The sequence below is a fragment of the Monodelphis domestica genome, chromosome 1, assembly GCF_027887165.1.
Source record: "Monodelphis domestica isolate mMonDom1 chromosome 1, mMonDom1.pri, whole genome shotgun sequence".
In the NCBI taxonomy this organism is placed as follows: domain Eukaryota; kingdom Metazoa; phylum Chordata; class Mammalia; order Didelphimorphia; family Didelphidae; genus Monodelphis; species Monodelphis domestica.
The window spans coordinates 740780886-740802759 of NC_077227.1; the positions used below are offsets into that span (position 1 = coordinate 740780886).

Consider the following 21874-nt stretch of genomic DNA (forward strand, 5'->3'; position numbering starts at 1 on the left):
TATTATGTGTTGGCCATGAGCCAGGAACTTTGCTAAGGGATGAGACTATAAATAGCAATAGAATTTAATTCAGTTTAATTAAATATTTATTTAGTATCTTAATGTGCCAGGCACTGTGCCAGGTGCTGGGGATACAAGAGGCAAAAGACAGAGTCTGCTCTCAAGGAGCTTACATTCTAATGAGGAAGGCAGCAAAGAAAAGGGAGCTGAAAGGTGGGGAAGAGACATTTGGGACATGACATGTGGCATAGGAGAGTAAGTCACTTGAAGATGGGTCAGGAGTGCAGTTTGGAGAGAAATGAAGGGAAAACTGACTGGTGTCCTTAAACTGGAGGTTTTGTAAGGAACCAGTCAGCCAAGAGGTAAGTCTTGGGGTGACTTGTCCTTCCAGTGTGAGCAGCCCAGACTGAAGATGCTTCAGTGGCACAAATGGAGATGAGTCAGCATCACATGTGGTCTGTAGAGGGAGGAAGGAGAAGTGCCTGCCTGAAGGTGGTGGGCTCACAAGTTGGGCAGTCAGCAAGTTTCCTGGGTTCAAATCTTGTGTGCTTCTCCATTAATCTATGTTCACTTTCCCTCTTACATCTGAGATTTGGTGTTTTAATTTCTGCTAAAAAATGCTGACTTAAAAATGAAACTCAAACCACACAAATGAGACCAATAGCAACACATGCATGAGTAGAAGAGGAGAGCAAGATTTTTGTTCAGTCCTACTACCCCCAGTAGATTTTATATACAACTCCCTGGGGGTCCCTCATATTCTAAAGAGCAATGATAATTCCCATCAGTTTTATTTTAAGGGATTTCCATAGACTGAATATACACAAAGATAGAAATGAAAAAAAAAATGTCTTCAAGGGGATCACATTCCATCCAGAGAAAGGAGAAGAGACAGTATCTAAAAGATAAATAAATACATGTTTTACACACACATATATATATGTACTATATATATATATATACATATATATAGGATAGATAGAAGAGAAAATGGATTTGCATGAATCTTTAAAAATGATTAAAAATAAAGGGGTAAAAATTTTAAAATTTGATTAATTTAAAAAAATAAGAGGTAAGAGAAATGGAATATGAGGTCTCTGGATTGTTAGTTCTGATGGAGTGAGGGTAATATGTCAACTTTTTAATCGTAAAACTAAACCATACCACTGGTAAACATACCAATAAAACTTTTTGAAAAATAATTTCAGTAGGGAGTGGACTAAACAAGTATGGGGATAAAGGTCTCTTTTAGAAGGTAGCATCTCAACTGCACTTTGGAAGGACTCTGGATTCCAAGGTTATGAAATATGGCAGGAAAGAATTCTAGGCCTCCTATCCAAAAGCAAAGAGATGGAAGTTTCATTGAATGAGGGGTAGGTGCACTGCAAACAGTTAACTTCTATAAAATGATTTCTCTGGAGTTTCTAAAATACTATTTCTACCATGTTATTTTCTATAATAAAGGTGTGGGGAGAGGAGAGAGAGAGAATGGAATCCTCTCTCTAAGGCAGGGACAAAGGAGGAGGAGGAAGTGTTGTGGTTAAGCCAAAAGGGAGAAGGAAGGATGTGTTTGTCTTTTTCCCCCTTCAGTCCTCTCTGACTAAGCCTCCTCACTATGACTGCCCTTTCAGTCTGAACTGTCAGGCTCCCCTAATGTAAAAAGCTTTCTTCTGGGGAGAGAGAGGCCACTTCTTTCTCTCCTCAGCTTGGGCTGCCTTTCAATGGAGCTTGAGTCAATTCTGGGTCCTAACAACAGGTTTATTTCAGGAGAGACAAGGACAAGGGACAAGGCAGAATGGAGGGTAAATTGGGGTTCAGGAGGGAAAGAAGGAAGGCGGGATCCCTATCTAGCTAAACTATTTCCCCCCAGTTTAGGTGACCCAGGTTTGACAGCCTGAGCCCTTGAGGGGTTCAGAGCAATGAACCCTGACTTTTGGCACAGCACAGTAGGTGTCCCCAAATTCAGGGTAAAGGGAGATTGTAACAGATCTTCTTTGTTAACTGTTCTCTTCTTCAAGTCTTTTTCCACTTTGGTTTTATAAGGGGGTTGGGATCAGGAATTCAGGGAGAGAAAGGTTTCTGGGATTGGGATCCAGTCAGAGATTGAACCCTCTCCTCAGGAAGTCTCAAGTCAAGAGAGCAGATCCAACTGTCTCTCTCAGGGTTTTCTCTCCTTTCAAAGTTCCAAAACTTTTCTGTGCCCAACCCCTTCTGCTGGTAGAATCCTTGCAGCTCATCCAGGCTTTTATTCCAAAAGTCTCTGTATTTCTCTCTCTTACATTCCCTGCATAAAATTTTTTCTCTGTCTCCTTACTACTACTTCATTGCAGCCTGATTTTAGGGTCTTCTTTCAAGTTGATTCCATTCTACCTAATCAGTCTTGTCTTCTGTTACTACTTTGAATATCTCTCCCCTCCCATCAGGTAGATCACTTTCAGAGCCCTTCCTCTTGGTGTTCTCTCCCCATCCCTGGAATAGCCTTAGTCTCTTCTCCACCCATTGAGAATCTGTCTATTCTTACTTCCCATTACTTTAACAAAACCTTCTCGTTTATCCTCCAATCCATATGAACTCTCCTTTCTCCAGATTGCAATTGTCATCAGGGGAATGCAGTTGCACTCACCATCTTTCCTCCAACTATTTCTTTTGTTCTTGTTGAATAGGGAAAAAAAACAAACAAAATCATTTTGTTAAATTTTTCACACATAAAAATTCCAGTTTTGTATTTTTTAATATTTGTTTTGGTTCTCCTCTGTACATTGTTCTTCAAGATATTCTTTAATCCTAGATACTAGATTGGGATGGAATAGAATGGGATAGGATCAAATAGAAATATGATGGTTGCATAAAAAAAAACCCAACCCTGGAAAAGACTTACATGAAATGATGAAAAATTAAGTGAGCAGAACCAGGAGAACATTGTACAGTGACAATAATAATAATGTATGATGATCAACTGTGAATGACTGAACAATTACCAATAAGCAAAGGATCTGAGAGAATTAATTCTAAGACACACTGATAAAAAAAAAGTTATCCACCAGAATAGAAGGAATAGTAGCAGTCATAAATGTACATGGAAACATAGCATTCTTTATTTTATTTCCCCCACAAATTTTTCCCTAGTGTAATCAATATTTATCTTGTTTCACAACATGAGGAATTGGGAAATCTGTATCATATGGTAAGATTTGTACAACTTATATGGTACTATGTGCCTTCTTGGGAAAGGGGAAAGAGTAAGAGTAAGAACACATGGATTGCAAAAAATTAGAAAATGAATATTAATTTTTTAATTCAAAAATAGAATTTAATAGGAGAGAATAGAATGGGATGAGATCTGCTAAAATGGACTGGACAGTATGTAATTATTACTATAACTATACCCACTGTGATTGCAATATTTGAGAGTCCTGTACTGGAAAAAACACTGAGCTTTGAAAAGGAAGAACTGGTTCTAGATCAAACCATGTCAGTCCTTAGGCACTTAACAACAATCTTTTACATGCCACTTCTCCATTTCTAAACTCCAGTCTCTTCATATGTAAACTAGAGATAATACCTGTTCTATTGTCTTAAAAAATTAAAATGTAAGGAAGGTAAGGGACATGAAAGTGCTGGATAAGCTGCAAGACATTCCAGAGATGGAAGCTCTTCTCTTGTCTACTGTTTATAGCATACTAATACTGAACTGCTAGGGAATTATATAAAACCATATTTATAATATGTAATATGTATATAATACACATGTTTTTGATATCAGTATTTTATATAGATATAGACACGAACATATATACATCTATGTGTGTGAAAATATATACATATACATATACATATAGATATCTACAAATGCATCATGTATGTATATATATATATACTTGTGTATCATAGATATGCATATCTATCTATCTATCTGTCTACCTATCTATCCTTCTATCTCTCTGTTTACTTGCTTATCTCTGTCTGTTTGTGTCTGTCTCTCTATTAACCTCTGTCTCTCTATCTTTTTGACTCTGTCTATATCTCTATTGATCTATCCATCCATCCATCTATCTACCTATCTATCCATCTATATCCATTCATCTTTCTGTCTATCCATCTATCCATCCATCTATCTATCTATCTATCCATCCATCTATCCATCTATCTATCTATCTATCTATCTATCTATCTATCTATCTATCCATCCTATCTATCTATCCATCCATTCTATCTATCTATCTATCTATCTATCTATCTATCTATCTATCTATCTATCTATCTATCTATCTATCTATCTATCTATCTATCTATCCATCCTATCTATCTATCTATCTATCTATCTATCTATCTATCTATCTATCTATCTATCTATCTATCTATCTATGTAACCATGTCCCAATTCATGGTCATGTCTATTTATATAAATTTTCTCTGTCTATATGAATATATTTCAGTTTACCTCTCTATATACATTTATGCCTTAAGGGCCTTTTATCTATTCACTGTGAGCACTACCTCCACCAAAACAGATTTTATTTCCCTTTAGATGATGGTCAACCAGTGTCCCTCTCCTGGCATCTCCATCATCCCTATAACTATATCTCTCTGTATCTGTATGCAGAGCTGCCTCTGTTTTCATCCTCCCCTTCCTGCCTTCTGCCCACATTTTCCATCCCTGGTTCCTGTTTATGCACTAATTGCCTCCACTAGAATGCAGGTTCCTGGAGGGTAGGGATTCCCTTGCTTACTTTTATTTGTGTCTCCTGCTTTTAGCACAACGCCTGGAACACCAGAAGCTCTTAACAAATGCCCTTTCCTTCATTAATTCATTCATTCATCTATCTCTTCCTGCCTCTAGATTCATTACTCTGTCTCCGTAATACTAAGCTGCCTCTCACCATGTTGCTTTGAATTGTCTTCCTCTTTCCATCCACACCAAATACTACTTCCCTTATACTGCAGACTAACTTAGCTACTTCCTCTGCCTTGAACTTGCTATAGGCTTTCCTCTCCCTGCCTCTCCCCATTGCCTAGAATGTTCTCCTTCTTCCTCTCTACCCCCATATTTCTTCATTTTTCAACTCCTGGGCCACTTCCTTGGGAAACTCTTTCTGACAGTTCCTCCCACCCCTAGCTGTTAGTGTCCCCTCTAATCCAGAATAAAATTTAAAAATGCTGCATTTATTTCTATGTCCATATGATGCATTACCTAGGAAACTGGAAACCCCATGGAGCCAAGGTGGTTTTTCATCTTGCTCTTTGTCAAGGCTTGACTACCTCTCACAGTACACAGTAGGTACTTAATAAATATTTGTGAAATTGAATTAAGTAGTTGAATCGAAATCATCATCAGAGCAATAAGAACTCACATTTATTGGGCATTTTAAGGTTTGCAAAGAGATTAATATAGTTATTTCCTTTGATGTTGACAATAATCTCACCTATACCTGAACCCCTCTCTGTGACAATAGATTATGAGCTCCTTGAAAGCAGGGACTGTTTTTGGCTCTTTTTTCTTATTTCCAACACTTAACACAAGGCCTGGCACATTGCTGTTGTTGTTCATTTGTTTCAGTCATGTCTATCTCTTGGTGACCCTATCTGGGATTTTCTTTGTAAAGACACTAGAGTGATTGGCCATATACTGCTCTGGTTCATTTCACAGATGAGTCAACTGAGGCCAACTGAATTTAGTGACTTTCCCAAAGTCACACAGTTAGTAAGTGTCTGAGGCTGGAATTGAACTCAGGTCTTCCTGACCCCAGGCCCTATGCTCTATTCACTGTGCCACCAAGCTAAATATCCTAATGGGAACTTAATAAATTCTTGTCTTGTCCAAGTCCATGTCAATGACTCTCTCCATCTCCATCTATACCAACCACTAAACTCAATCTCTACCTCTAATGACAGCTATGACTTTTCTAGTTACCTCTATATCCACCTTCATCTCCATTTTCTCTTTCTGTATGATACCACAAGTATGGAATGAACACAAGGCTGTGATGGTTAAATGTTTAACAACTGGCTTTCCAAAAAGAGTTTGCCTATATAACATTTAAAAAGTTTAATTTGCATTGTTACTATTTTAATTAATATTTTCCACTTCAATTTATACCATCAATAAACAAATAAATCAAATCTCTATTTGTAATGTGTGCTAATTTCCAGGGTGTAAATGACCACATTGCATAGTTAATGATTTGACTCTCCTGAGTCTCCTGCATGAGAAACTGGTTTGTCCACATTTTCTCAATGATGATTTGCACCTGGTTATCTCTTTTCTTCTGATCACTCCTGGACCATATTTCAGGTCTGCTCATTCTTTGTCCTTTTCCTTTGAAAGGCACATGCATCATTTGCCATTCAGGGGATTCTCTGCTCACCTATTTGCTTTGTCTTCCATGGTCTGGGTGACTGATGATAGTCAGTGGGGACTCTATGTGACCTTGGACAAGTCACTTAACCCTCCACTGCCTAGTTTTTTTTAAACTCTTACCTTCCATCTTGGAATCAATACTCTGTTTTGTTCCAAGGCAGAAGAGTGGTAAGGGCTAGTCAATGGGGGTTAAGTGACTTGCCCAGGGTAATACATCTGGGAAGTATCTGAGGCCAGATTTGAGCCTAGAGCTACCCAGATGTACCTGCCCCCCAACTGTCTAGTTCTTGCTGCTGTTCTGCCTTGGAACCAATACACTGTAGAGGTTCTAAGCTGGAAGGTGAGGGTTTAAAAGAATAGCCAATGTGTACTGGCACAAAGGAACTGTGGAGAGGATGCTTGATCCTTGCCATTCTAATGTCTGTGAATATTTACAGGAGAAGTATGAAGACCGGGTGCAGTATGAAATAGATTTGAAGGGAAAGACTGTGATCCTTCATTTGGAAAAAAACAAGTAAGTCCTTCAGATGGTGCCTCCAATGTCTGTCCCAGCAGGCTGGATCATGTGGGCAGTTCACACCTAAGCTACTCAGCGAGGGGGCACTAATGGGGTGGTTGCCATGGACACAAACATGACAAAGTCATGCTCATTAGTAGTTCCTGCTAGACTTACTCCCATTCATGTTTAGTATCACTCCATCCACAACACGTAGTAAGGAGGAGCTTTACTAGCAAGGCACTGGGGGTTCAAAGCTTCCAGGAGCTAATATTCAGTTCCCATTAGCTTTTATCTCAGTGAAGATGTTAGAAAGATAGGGAGAGTCTGTCTTCATCTCTCTTTTTTATTTTTAACCTTTACCTTCAGTCCTAGAATCAATACAGTGTATTGGCTCTAAGGCAGAAGAGAGGTAAGGGCTAAGCAATGGGGATCAAGTGACTTGCCAGGGTCACACAGCTGGGAAGTGTCTGAGGCCAGATTTGAACCCAAGATATCCCATATTTAGGCCTGGCTCTCAATTTACTGAGCCACCCAGCTGCCCCCTATTAATCTGTCTTTGATGAAAGAGGAGACTGTCTTCTGAGCTGTCTGGGCAGCTGGTCTTCTTAGCTCACAGTGCTCTTTCCCTCAGTTCATTCTCCATCTTGACTTCTCCAGCATCACTACCAGGAGCTTTCTTACAAAGTGACAGTCACACCTGAGCTTTGGGTCATTCAGGGGACAGACATGACTGAGGGTTCAAGAGGAAACAGTGTGTACACCACCACCTTAACACTGTATCCTGAGAACCGTAGTGATGTAGAGACAAATAGGTGGTTCCGTGGATAGATTTGGAAACAGGATAACATGAGTTCAAATCCTGATTAGGCACTTGCTGTCTGCTTGACTGTGGACAGATCACTTGACCTATGTCTGACTTTATCCCCTCATTTGGAAAATGGGGATATTAAAAGCACCTACTTCACCGTGATTGTGAGGACACCAAAGAGATATTTGTAAAGCACTTTGCCAACTCTAAAGTGCTCTATAAATATTAGATGTTATTAATAACCAGCCAGCAGGAAAACAATAGCTCATAGGAAAGATATTTATGAAGACAGTAAGCACAATAGCTAGTCCTATTCCTTTCCCCACCCCGACAAAGGACAACTAAAGTACAATCTGTCTGTCACAACTGCCTATATCATGTGTGGTAGAAGTAGGCACAATAGGTAAATAAGCCTGGATATGGGAGGTCCTGGGTTCAAATCTAGCCTCAGATACTTCAAGTCACTTATCCCCAGTGGCCTAGCCATTACTTCTCTTCTGCCTTGGATCACTACTTAATATAGATTCTAAGGCAGATGTTGATGTTAAGGATTAAAAAGAAAAAAGAGAGAGAGCACAGCTTACTGCTATGAGACACATATATAGAGAACACATGTGGCAAAGGCAACTAAAGTCTCCTGTACTCTGGGACCCCAGGGTCCTTTCACTTCTGGTTTCCTCATCCCACCTCTCCATAAGTACAAAATCTTTTTTAGGTAAGTCTCACAAATTTCTTCCCTGGTCCTTCTCTCTGATGTTCAACTCAAGCACTAATTCTCACTGGACCCCATGAGTAGAGCTCTTCCTTGCTGCTAGGAATCACACTCCAAGGAACTGCTTCCCAGGTTTCTATATCTAATCAAAAGTCATGGATGATGGACTGACCTTTGGCAGAGTCCCAGGATTCCACTCTACAGAGCTACATCCCTCCCAAAATGTCCCTCACTTGGCCACAAGACTAGTGAGCTCAGCTTTTTTTAACCCCTTACCTTTCACATTACAGTCAATACCATGTATTGGTTCCAAGGCAGAAGAGTGGTAAAGGCTATGAAATGGGGGTGAAGTGACTGTCTCAGGGTCATACCGCTAGGAAGTGTCTGAGGTCAGATTTGAACCCAGGGCCTCTCATCTCTAGGCCTGGCTCTCAGTCCATTGAGCTACTCAACTGCCTCCAATGCAGCTTTTTGAAGGCCTCCAGAGACACGAGCAATTCTTGGTCAGTTGATAGCCTGATACCCTATTAGTTTTATCGGGAAAAATTTATTCTTTATAAAATTTTTGGAAATCCATAAACATCTTTTTCTTAACTTTTTCTTAACATGTCCTCTTTGAACTGTCCCCTTTGGTTATTTGATCAATTGGGTGGACATCTGAAATCAATATGCCCCAATATACCTTAAATAACAATAGCAAGAAGGTTTGATTTTTTTTAAAACACATAGCAGTCCTCTATAAATATTGATTTCCTTTCCTTTCCTTTCCTTTCCTTTCCTTTCCTTTCCTTTCCTTTCCTTTCCTTTCCTTTCCTTTCCTTTCCTTTCCTTTCCTTTCCTTTCCTTTCCTTTCCTTTCCTTTCCTTTCCTTTCCTTTCCTTTCCTTTCCTTTCCTTTCCTTTCCTTTTCCTTTCCTTTCCTTTCCTTTCCTTTCCTTTCCTTTCCTTTCCTTTCCTTTCCTTTCCCCTTTCCTTTATATCTTTCACTGATGACTCAAAGGTGTTCAAAGTCCTGGATTAAGACCCAGATCCAATGAGGACTCTATTAGCACAGTTCTTGGCACATACCAAATTCTTGATCAGCCTAACTAGAAGATCATTGGCTTTGGCATATCCATCTTCAAATCAACTCTTTGAGATACTGTAGATGGGATAGACCTGTAACAGAGAAGTCAGCTAGTAGGCATACTGGCCAAAGCAATGCACCTGGATTCAAGAAGACCTAAGTTCAAATCTAGCCTCAGACACTTACTAGCCATGTGACCTTGGCAAGTCACTTAAACTCTGTTGCCTTAGTTGTCTCATCACCAGTACAGTGAGGCTAATAATAACAACAAGTTCCCCCTCTGTTATGGGGATCAAAGGAGATAATAAATAAATTTTAAAGTACTTAATGCAGTGCCTGGCTCATGCTAAGTGCTATATAAATGTTAGCTATTATGATTCTGATTCTTACTACATGGGGAAGCTGAAACTCAGGAAAATTAATCAAAACTCAGTGTTTCTGTAGCCTTTGCAGGTTGATAAAGAACTTGTCTTTCAATAACCCCATGAGGCAGCTCATTGAAGTACATTTACTTGTAATTTATAGATGAGGAATGTATATAAGTGTGTGTATGTTTGTGTATATATACATATATTTATATTTATGTATTGTGTGTATATAGTATGTAGACATGTATATAGATGTGTATTGGGTATATACATATATACATAGATGCATATATGTATATATGTGTATTGTGGGTGTACAGATGCTCAGGGTAAGTCACATATCAGAAAGGCTCCTAATAATAAGTAGTATTTAGATCATACTTGAAGGTGTATGAAGGGCTTTATAAACATGATCTCATTTGATCCTCACAATAACCCTAGGAAGCAGGTGATACGATTATGCTCATTTTATAGATGAGGAAACTGAGACAGATAGAGGGGGCATGACTTGCCCAGAATCACATGATAACTGAGGCCAGATTTTAACTCAGCTCTTCCTGATTACAAGTTCAGGGTTACCTTGTTTGTGCTATTTGACTACTTCAATTTACCACCCTGTTAACCTTGGACAAGTCACTTCACTTCTGTGGGAATTGGTTTCACCTTTCCAATTCTCTTGCCATGGGTTTTATATCCATTGATTTTTGAGGCATACAAAGTCTCAACACTGGAAAGGACCAAGGTGCCATTGAGTCCAACCAATACATTAATAGATATTGGAACCTTTGTTGACAAGTGGTCAACCAATCTCTACTTCAAAATCACTAGTAAGAGGGAGTTCACTACTCCTGAGGCAATCAGCTACTATTGGGCAGAGCTCCTAGTGAAGGGAAATGTTCTTTATGTTGAATCTAAACCAATTTGCCTCTCTGTGAAATGTAGAATCAAAAGAATATGAGTTTAAATTTATAAAGGATCTAGAGGTCATCTAGTCTAACCATTTCATTATGCAAAGCATTTCATATACTAGGACAGTGATGGTGAACCTATGGCATGGGTGTCAAAGATGGCACACTGGGTGCTCCCTATGGACATACAGATGCCTTCCCCTTCTCCCCCAGAGTTTGTTACTAGAAAGTCAGAGGAACTTGGGTGTTAATGCTCCCTTCCCCGTCTCTACTGTTCCTGATGACATTTTTTTCACATCACCTGTCCCTCTGCCCAGCAGTCCAATGGGAACACACAGTAGGTAAGTTGGGTGCCCCACAAACAGCAGAGCTAGAGAACACAGAGTGTAGAGTGCTCAGGCCACTCCTCTCTTCCTACCTACATTTGCAAAGGACATTCCTCACTTCACCCTCTGCCCAGCAGCAAAATGGGAGTGCTTTCTCTGTGCCCTGTGTAGGGTAACGGGGGGTGGGACACAACACATAGTCTCTAGGAAGGATCCTTGGTCTTTGGAGTGAGGTGGGGGTGGACGTGGTACACCATCTCTAAAAGGTTCACCATCACTATACTAGGATATCCATTAGAATATAAGCTCCCTGAATGTTTTGGGTTTTGTTTCCATTTCCTGTTGTTTATCACAGTGCCTGGTAGGCAGTTGGTGCTTCATCAGGGCATGCAGATTGCCTGGAAGATGGATGGATTGACCCTTCCATATTATTAGCAACATCTTCTGGATTCAATCAAAACACTCAAATCCCTCTTCACACATGACAGGACAACATCTACAATGGTTCTCTTTGTGTCCATTCCTCAGGAGGAGTAGAATGAGCACCAAACTGGAAATCAAGAGAAGTGGGCTTAGATCTCAGCTCTAACACTTAGTACCTCTGTGATCCTTCCTTTACTGCCCCAGTCTCCATACTAAGACTATAGGTCAGAGAAAAGTATCCATCTGCATTGTTTTCTCACTGGGAGTTTCTTAAACCAATAAAATCACAAGTCTAGCAAAAACAGTAATGGCTACAAACCACTTCCTTAAAATTTTGTTTTATTTTTCCCCTAAAGAAAATGTTTAATGCATGTGACTTGTTTATTACTCTTAGTATTGACATCTTGCCTTTCTAATAAGCCTCAGTAACCTTTGCCCTTGTCCTTTCTTTAGGGACCTCCTGTCCCCAGATTATGTGGAAGTTCGTTATTCATCCACGGGTGAGGCAGTCACGACAAGTCCTCAAATCATGGTAGAGTATCATTGAGTCTTAATGGATCTGGGATTCATTCAAGTCAAACTGTTTCAGAGATAGGCACGGGGATTCATTCTCACTGGATGATATATTTTGGATGATATATATCTCAGTTTGATATATTGATGATGGTGGTAGTGGTGATGATTCATTGATTTGTTCAAAAAGCATTTAGTGAGAACCAGTTATGTGCCAAGTGAGAGATGACTTGGCATTGTGAGCAGACAGCTGTCCTAAGAACTTAGACAATCTGGGTTCCAGTTCTGCTTTTGACAGATACTAACTGTATGATCCTGGACAAGTTGGTCATCCTCTCAGTGTCCCAGGCAACTTCCTAGGAGTATAAGTTGCAGATAATTGTTTAAATGGGTTTTGCCCTTACCTCCAAGTACCAGAAACTTTGCTGGACTTCTAGATATACAATTAAGCAAACTTTGGAGCTCTCATTCTGTATTGGACCTAGTTGGTCCTAAGCACTGAGGATACAAAGAGAAAATGGCTACCTCTCCTTTTGGAGTTTACATTCTACTGGGGATTATGACATATAAGTGACCTTGCGTAGAAGCTTTCCATAAACTATGGTCTAACAATAAAAACATAAAAATGACCCACATGGCTCACCATGTCTAAATCAGCTTGAGCCATGCTTTATCTTTGCTCTCCAGTCAGCTTCTCTTCAGCCACCAGGCTGGAGTGCACATACCTTCAACTTATATCCACTCTTCCATTTCTGGAATCTCAATCAAACCAATAATTTCATTGCTCTTAGAAAGGGTTGGTCAACCTACTCCCCTATAACTCTATTCACAATCCTTCCCTTTCTCCTTCTGTCCCACCCTCAGTCCCTTCCTTCCTTCCTTTATCCCTCTGTCCCTCCCTCAACCCCTCCCTTAGTCTTTCTCTGCCAAATATCCTGTGTGGAAACTTCCTCCCCTGATAGGCAGTAGCAACTTCCATGTAATGAACTGTCTTAGACAATTTCTTGGGACTGAGAAGTTACTTGACCAAGATCACCCAACTACTATGTCTAATAAAGAGGACTGGAACCCAGAACTTCTTGATTTTAAAATTAGTCCTCTACCAATCTATTAAGTATTCAACCAGACAGTATTGATTAAGCGCTGATTATATACTAAGCACAGTCCTAGGAGTTGGAGATATGGAAATGAAACCATTTCGATTCTTACTATGCTTGGCATCTTCTCTGAAGATTAGCTAATTGAGTAATTAACAAAGGGTAAAGGGTACCTCTATTTCAGTGGAGAAGAGCCCTTACCATTTGGGAGTTGATTCTTGAAGCCATTATCCAGCCTTATCACCGAGACTAAGGAGTAGGTGTTGGGCAGCAGTCCAGGAAACATCATGGGTGTTTGCCTGTGTGTGTGTGTGTGTGTGTGTGTGTGTGTGTGTGTGTTAGAGACAGTGATAGAGAGAGGGTGGAAGGGGGAAGAGAATAGATAGACAAAGAGGGAGAAAGAGGGAGGGGGCAGAAAGAGAGAGAGAGAGAGAGAGAGAGAGAGAGAGAGAGAGAGAGAGAGAGAGAGAGAGAGAGAGAGAGAGGTGTGAACCTTAAAAATTCTCAAACCCTACTTCATAAGGTTAGGATTGTAAACCTTAAAAAATTCCCAGACCCTACTTCGTAAGGTTGGGTTAAGAGCATCCCCCATTGGAACCATTCCCCATTGGGACCATTCTCCATTTGGGCAGTGAAGGTACTTAGATCAGGAATGTGAGACCTCTACTCCAGGCCTACTTAAGTCTGCCCTAGGGGAAGATAAAGTTGTAAACTTTGCTGAACAATGAAAAATCCTTAAACTCATATTTATAGTAAGACAAAAAATTCTTAAAGCCATGCCTATTTTTGGATATAATACAAAAAGGTGCTAAGTACCTATAAAGGTCAGGCAACTTGTGAATTTACAAGGAGCAAAGAGGTAAAAACTTACTCAGAGATTCTAGTCTACTCAGGTGTGAATTACTCAAAAGATTAATTTACTCAGGTGTGAACTAAGAATGGAATGTCCTTTGAAAAACATCTACTGTGATTGGTAGATGGGAGAACTTAGGGGAGGTGACATAGGAGAAAATTCCCTATATAAGGAGATGACAGTCTCCTAAGAAAGAAGAGTCTCTAAGGAGGCTCTGAAGACAGTCTGAAGGAGACTGACTCTGGCTGGAACTCCCTCTGAGGAGACTCTGTCCCTCTGAATCCTTGCTTGGACAGATCTTGTGGTGAGTGATTAAGGACTGACTGATCTCTCTCTTAACACTCAGGTCTAGGCCATGTTGGCTTAAGGCCCTTCATATTTATTCCTTTCTTATTCTCTCTCTCTTTCTTTAATTCCTCATTGTATTAATTAATTAAAATCTCTATAAAAACCAGTTGACTTGGGTATATTTCATAATTGGGAATATTTCCCTGGTGACCACCTTATATATTGATTTAAAAACAAGACACTGTAGTGAAAACATATTTTCTGTGGTCACAATTTACTCATTCACTCTTTTATCTACTACGATCTAAGTCTTCCACTATTTTAATCACTACAGTTTATGGCCTCAACTATTTTAACTATTACAGAGGCAGAGACAGAGAAAGAGACAGAGACAGAGACAGAGATAGAGACAGAAAAGACAGAGAGGCAGTGAGAGAGAGGAAGAGAGACAGACAGACTGACTAACTGAAGGTTATCAAGAAATAAAGCAAAACCTGTGTTATTTACATTTATTTTTAATTTTTGGCTATGCAAGCATTTTGTCCTCATTTTATTTTTGTTTCCAAATCCCAGTTTCCTCCTATGTAAGAATGAGTGGGCCCTACTAGAATCTCCTTTGCTTTCTTGCTTTCTTTCTCTCTTTCCCCCCAGGAAAATTGCTATTACCAGGGACATATACTAAATGAAGAGATGTCTACAGCCAGCGTGAGCACCTGCCAGGGTCTAAGGTGAGTTCTCTACAGTGGTTAAGGAATAAATCTGAGAAGGAGAAATGAGCTTTTCTGTGTCCCATTAAAAAATTCTATTTGGAGGCCATGCACCATAGTGCAAGAGGGTCAGTGTTGGAGTTAGAGGAACTTGGTTTCTAGACATGCCTTTGATACGGACTAGTCAAATCTTCATGAGAAGTCCCAGTGCTCTAATCCATTAATAAAGATGATATAATGGGGGTCAGCTGGGTGACTCAGTGGTGTGAGAGTCAGACTTAGAGATAGGAGGTCATTACTTCAAATTTGGACTCAGACATTTCCTAACTTTGAGACCCTGGGCAAATCCTTTACCTACATTTATCTCTCTGCTTCTTTGAAACCAATGTGCAGTATTGATTCTAAGATAGAAGGCAAGGGTTAAAAAAAGATGATATAATGTATGACCTACTACTCCACATATGAAATTCCCCATGTTGATGAAAGATCAGGAGGTCTTAGTAGACTTCAAGCTAAATATATTTGAGTGACATGTGTTAACCCCCACCTCTGGAAAAAAAAAGGAATTTGGAACCACATTAAGACAACTCTAGATTCTATAAAAAGGGTGATGAGTACCCCACTGCTCTCTGTCCTCATCTGACTTCATCTGGAGTTGTGTATTCATTTTGGGGTGCTTTAATCTAGGATAGCCAACCTGGAGAGTGTTCAGAGAAGAAGAACCAGACTGATGAAGGGTCTTGGATCCAGAACATCTGAGAATCAATTGAAAGAACTGGGAATGTTTGGTTAGAGCCTGCCATGGATGGGTTGCTCATTAGCTCCCCAGAGAGATCAGTGTTACTTTTGGACAGTACCAATAACTAGGAAGCTTATCCTTACATCAGATAGAAATAAGCCTTCCCTCCTCTTTTACCAATCATAATCCCATCCCTTTTCCACAAGACAAAAGTTCAGCTCCTTGAACTGTCTAAAAAAGGGGAGAGGAAAGGCAAAGTCTGTACAGGGAAAAGAAAATAAGAGAATGTCTGGCCAGTGATTTGCCAAACTTGGAGCTACATGAAGACCAACTGTTGTTATTTGTGAGTACTGAAAAAGAGAAGTGTTTATCCCACTCACTATTGCATGTCAGAGCAGACTAGGCCCATTTCCTTTTTTATAACAGCTTGATGACCAAGGCTTCTGAGAGTTCTTTCATGCTCTGCCTTAGGACCAGATGAAGAAAGTGAGATGATATTCAGGCCTGGTTAGAATTGAACAGGGAGATGTGATTAAGAGTTAGCAGGAATGTTGGAGGTGATCAAGCCAATCTGACTTACTTTACAGATGAGGAAACTGAGGCCTAGGGAGCAAATGGTAGAGCTGGAGCTCAGACTCAAGTCCTTTCACTTGCATTTTATATAATAGGACAGTGATGGCAAACCTATGGCACGGGTGTCAAAGATGGCACACAGGGTGCTCTCTATGGACATACAGATGCCTTCCCCTCCTCAATGATCTTTCCACTATACTGGTCTGACCCTAAGATTCTTCAAGAGGTCAGCTGTCTAAGGCAGGTCATGGGAGGTTGGCTTCTCAAATGTTGTGTGAAAAAGCTGGAGGTAGAGATGCAGGTGGTCAGTGTCTTGTAGGTTCTCTGTTAGTCATTGAAGTGGTAGGAATTTTGAAGAAGTAGTCCTAGATGGGATTGTGTTCTGGGAATCACTGGGGTGCTTGACATTGCTGTGGATTTGAGGTTGTCATCTATTTGAGAAGAAGCAGCGAGGTGATGCAGAGAATAGAGCACTGGGTTTGGAGTCAGGAAGACTTAAGTTCAGATCAGGCCTCAGACACATGCTAGCTGTGTTACCCTGGACAAGTCATTTAAACATGTTTGCCTCAGTTTCCTCATCTGTAAAATGAGTTGGAGAAGGAAATGGCAAACAACTCCAATATCTCTGCCAACAAAACTCTGAATGGGGTCAGGAATGGCCAGAATAATGAGATTAAAGAAACAAAACATATTTTCAAAAGGAAAATTGATGTGAAATTTCTGTTTTACTTGGAACATATGGAAAAGGCTGCATTTGGGAACTCTGCCAAATTCTGCAGGAAGCCTCTGAAATTACTGTAATTGTTGAAATAACAAACAATCCAATTCTTTGAAGGATCATCTCGGCTAATGTTCCATATCTCTATATTTTTTCCTCTGTTCTAAGATGAAACTAAGCTAGAATCTATGTAAAATATATATAAATCTGGAAGTTCTAGTGGAAAACAATAAATCAAAGCATTTATTAAGTGCCTACTATTTCCCACAAACACTGTGCCAAGCACTTTACAAATATTATCTCATTTTATGGGAGGTAGGTGCTATTGCTATCCCCATTTTATAGTTGAGTAAACTGAGGCAGACAGATTAAATAAATTGCTCAGAGTCACACAGGTAATAATTATCTCAGGCCATATTTGAACAGAGGTCTTCCTGGTTCCAGGTCCAACACTATTCCCTGAACCACCTCACTTACTGTGAGAGTAGCTGTAATTTTTCTACTAACCTGACTTCAATCCCCCAAATCCTGCCACCGGACCAACATCTATGATTTCTCTCCTAGTAGATATCATGGAGTTATAGTTATGGAACTTCAGTTCTAGGTGCCTCGGGTTCAAATCCTGATTTGGACACTTATTGTGTGATCCTAGATAAATCATTTAACCTTTCCATGCTTCATTTTCCTCATCTGTAAAATAAGAGGGAATAGATTAAATAGTTTTCATGGTACCATACAACATGAATCTATGATTCTTTCTATAAACTCCAGTTTTCTCCTCTGTAACTGCAGGGAATTTTACTAGTTGTCCTTTAAGGTCTCTTCCAAATTCCTAAATCTATCATCATCATCATCATCATCATCATCTCCTCCTCCATTTTTTCTTTCCTTTTTTTCCCTCCTTATCTTCCTACTACTGCAGACATGAGTATATTGACTCAAAACCCTATTATAATGAATTATTGACAGATTGAGGAGCACTGGCAGGAAGGCATCCAAACCAAAATTAGGGAAGGATCTTGGTTGTCAGAGGAAGGCCTCTCGCACACTCTTTTAATCTTCTCCATATAGAATTCCCAAAAACACATGGGAAGCAATCATCCATGATGGGGGAATACATAGGTGAAGATGAAAGATCATCTAAGTACCAGTGATGGGAGTACTCAAACTGATGGGATTCTAGATTCATCTAATTCCACTGAATTCAACAAACATTTATCATATGCTTGATTAATTTATGAAATATTAATAAAGACTAAGCAAATACAAAGATGATACTTCAACACACCCTAGCTAGCCTCAAGGATCTTACATTCAACCATCCAGCCAATCAGCCCATATAGCAGCATTTAAAAAATATTTTTCCATGGTTACATGATTCATATTCTTTCACTCCCCTATTTCCTCCCCTCTCCCAGAGCTGAGAAGCAATTCCACTGGGTTACACATGTTTTATTGTTCAAAATCTATTTCCATATTATTCATACTTGCAAGAGTGACCTTTTAACACCCAACCCCCAATCATACACCCATTGAACTACATGATCTATCATATGTTTTTCTTCTGTTTTTCTACTCCCACAGTTCTTTCTCTGTATGTGGACAGCATTCTTTTCCCATAAGTCTCTCAATATTGTCCTGGGTCATTGCATTACTGCTAGTAGAAAAGTCTATTGCATTTAATTGTGCCACGGTGTATCAGTCTCTGTGTAAAATGCTCTCCTGGTTCTACCCTTTACTTTCAGCACAATAGTATTCCATTCCCATCAGATACCACAATTTGTTCAGCCATTCCTCAATCAAGGACATCCCCTCATTTTCCAATTTTTTACCACCATGAAGATGGCAACTATGAATATTCTTGTACAAGTTTTTTCCCTTATTATCTCTTTGGGGTACAAACCCAGAAGTTGTATGGCTGGTTCAAAGGGCAAGTATAGCAGAATTTCTTTTTTAATTTAAATTAATTTATTTAGTAAATTTATAACATTATTTCTTGGTTACAAAAATTATGCTTTTCCCTCCCTCCCCCCACCACCCTTCCCATAGCTGACATGCAATTCTACTGGGTGTTACATGTGTACATGATCAAAATCTATTTACATGTGTTGGTGTTTGCATTAGGATGATCATTTAGAGTCTACATCCCCAGCCATATTCCCTCAACCCATGTATTCAAGCAGTTGTTTTTCTTCTGTGTTTCTTTAGCAGCATTTCTTAAGCACCTCCTGTGTATAATGTATGGATCCAGGCATTCAAGATTTTAATACAATGAATGAAATCATCTCTACCCTCAAAAAGCTCACATTTTTAGGAGGAGGCATAGGCCAATATTTAAAAAGATGAGTAACTGTAGATTATATGTGTAGTCACAGAGGCAGCTAAGTTGTACAGTGGATAAAACTTTGGGTTTAAAATGAGGAAGATATGAGTTCAAATCCTGCCTTGATCACAGAATAGCTGTATTACCTTGGTCAAGCTTCTTTTCTCTATCTCAAATTCCTCATCTGTAAAAATGACTTGATGGTATCTAAAATCCCTTCTAGTTTTATATCCTTTGTTCTATAAACATTTCAGTAAGGGTAAAGGGTGAATAACCAGATGAATGCTTTAGAGATGAAAGATATCTCAGAGGGAATCTAGTCTTAACCCTTTAGAGGTCTAACCCTGAACTGTACCTTGAAAGAAGCTGGCCATTCTCTAAGGCAGAGTTGATGAGAGCATGAATGCTTGCTATGGCAGCCCACTCTGACAAAGACTTACAGGGGAAGATGGAATGTTAGGTATAGGCAACAGCTGGAATACTTTTGTCTATTTACAAAAGCTTCATATAGCAAGCTGCCTATAACAATGATGTTTTGGACTGGATTCTGTTTTATCTGTTTGTAAAAGAAGCTCAGTTACACTGGAACTTAAATGAAATGGGATCCAGGAGGGTTTCAAATATATTTCCTCCTTTGTTCTGTATCCTCCTTTAGGCTGACCCTATTTGTAATCCTCTGCCCCATATTTTCTGCTTTATTTATGGAAGGATATTGACAGGCTGGAACATGCTAAAGAAAAATGACAAGATAAAGAATGATGCCATTGGAAATTTTCTTGAAGGAAACAGGGAAGTTGATTTGAGGATTTTGGAGGAGTGTGATGGTGGTCTTCAAGTAGTTATATGGTAAATGCTGAACCTTTTGTCAGAGGACATTGGTGCAAATCATGACTTACCTGTGTGGGTTTAGACAAGTCACAGTCTTCCTGAATATCAGTTTCCTTATTTGGAAAAAGAGAGCTTTAAGCTAGATAATATCAAAGGTCCTTTCCATCTTTGGATAGATAATTCTGTGACACTAATTATTTGAAGGGCTATAGTGGAAGAATGATTTGTCTGGCTCTTTGCTCTGAAACTTATAGGAACACAGAAGAAAGTGAACATGGATTAGACTTATTCCTTTTAACCCAAGAGGACAGACTTGGGAACAGTGAATATAAAGAGACTAATTTAGGTAAATGTCTAAAGAAATAGATTTAGTCTTTCTTTCCATTATCTTATCTTTCTGCAGTCAGACTTCCTATCTCATCATTCAACAGAAACTACTATTTCTAAAGTTGCCATTGATCTCTTAATTGCTAAATCCATTGTCCCTTTCTCTATTTTCATCCTTCTAGGTCTTCTGGCTCCTTTCATTCTTTTAATCATCGTCTTTTCTCTATAGGCTTTTGAGACACTACTCCTTCCTGGTTCTCCTATCCATTATGACTATTCTTCAATCTCTTTTGTTTGATCTTTAAGTTGCTCCTGCTAACCCTGGATGTCTCTCCTTGATTTTCTTCGCCTTCTATTCCATTTCAATTTGCAATCTCATCAGCTTCTATGGATTCCATTATCATCTTTATGCAAATGATTCCCAGATTTACTAATCCAGCCTTAACCTCTTTCTTGACCTCCCTTCTCATATTTCCAGTGACTTATACATATCTTGAATTAGCCTATAGAGTGTCAAAGGGAATTTTGGGAGGAAGCAAAAGATTCTAAGGTCTATCTTTGTGCTCCCTGGTCTGTTGCATTCCATCCAATTTCTGTTTCCACTCTGTTTCCTTGCTTCCTTCCAAAATTCCCTTTAACAGGAGGAGATAATTTTCTTCATAAATATAGTCATATATAGGATTTTGATCAGTTCCCAAATTGCTTTGTTAGGGAAAAAACATAATCTTTTCATAATGATATTTAAAGCTCTTTAAAATCAATTAATCAATAAACATTTAAGTCAACCATTATATTAAATTCTGCGGATACAGAAAGGAAAAACTAGGCTCTGCCCTCACATTCCAGTGGATTTCTAGTGGCATCATACTTCAGACTTCCTTTTTAGTCATATTCCATTTCTTCATTTTTTTAATTCTCTAAATCTTCCAAATGCATTAACTTCATCTCAGAATTTAAGGTTGCATCTTCTGCTGCTATGCTTTTTAATAGTATACACTCCATGTATACTATGTATATGTATATGTATAGTATGCTTTTCAATAGTATACACTCCATGCATTTAGTGCATTCTTTCTTACAGATGAATTCAGGATGCCATTCATGCTCACCCCCATCATCTTCAACCTAAAATATTTGACTATCTGAAGCCAGGGGTCATACCTGATAGTTATCCCTATTTAATGTTGCCATATTAGATTCACTCCAACAGAGATATTTGGGGATCATGGTTCTATTCCACTCTCTTTGACAGCTTTGTATATTCTGAAAATTAGACCAATGATCTTTATCTGATTCATGAATTTAGATGGTAAACAACAACACACCAAGCACTACTCCATGGGGGACTTCCTTACAAGTTGAGAATGAATCATGAATGATTTCCTTTTGGAGCTGGCCATTCAATCAGTTCCAAATCTACCTATCTATGCTATTGTTTAGC

General features: G+C 39.2%; 1 protein-coding gene across 1 annotated transcript in view; it reads left to right on the plus strand.

Moving 5' to 3' along the window:
• The window catches only part of ADAM28 (ADAM metallopeptidase domain 28), a 118278-nt gene that overhangs the window by 30526 nt on the left and 65878 nt on the right, over positions 1 to 21874 (plus strand). Inside the window, exons 3-5 of the mRNA XM_007477825.3 lie at positions 6796 to 6872; positions 11921 to 11999; positions 14870 to 14946. Of these exons, the coding sequence (XP_007477887.1) occupies positions 6796 to 6872; positions 11921 to 11999; positions 14870 to 14946 (233 nt within the window). The remainder of the gene's footprint in view (positions 1 to 6795; positions 6873 to 11920; positions 12000 to 14869; positions 14947 to 21874) is intronic.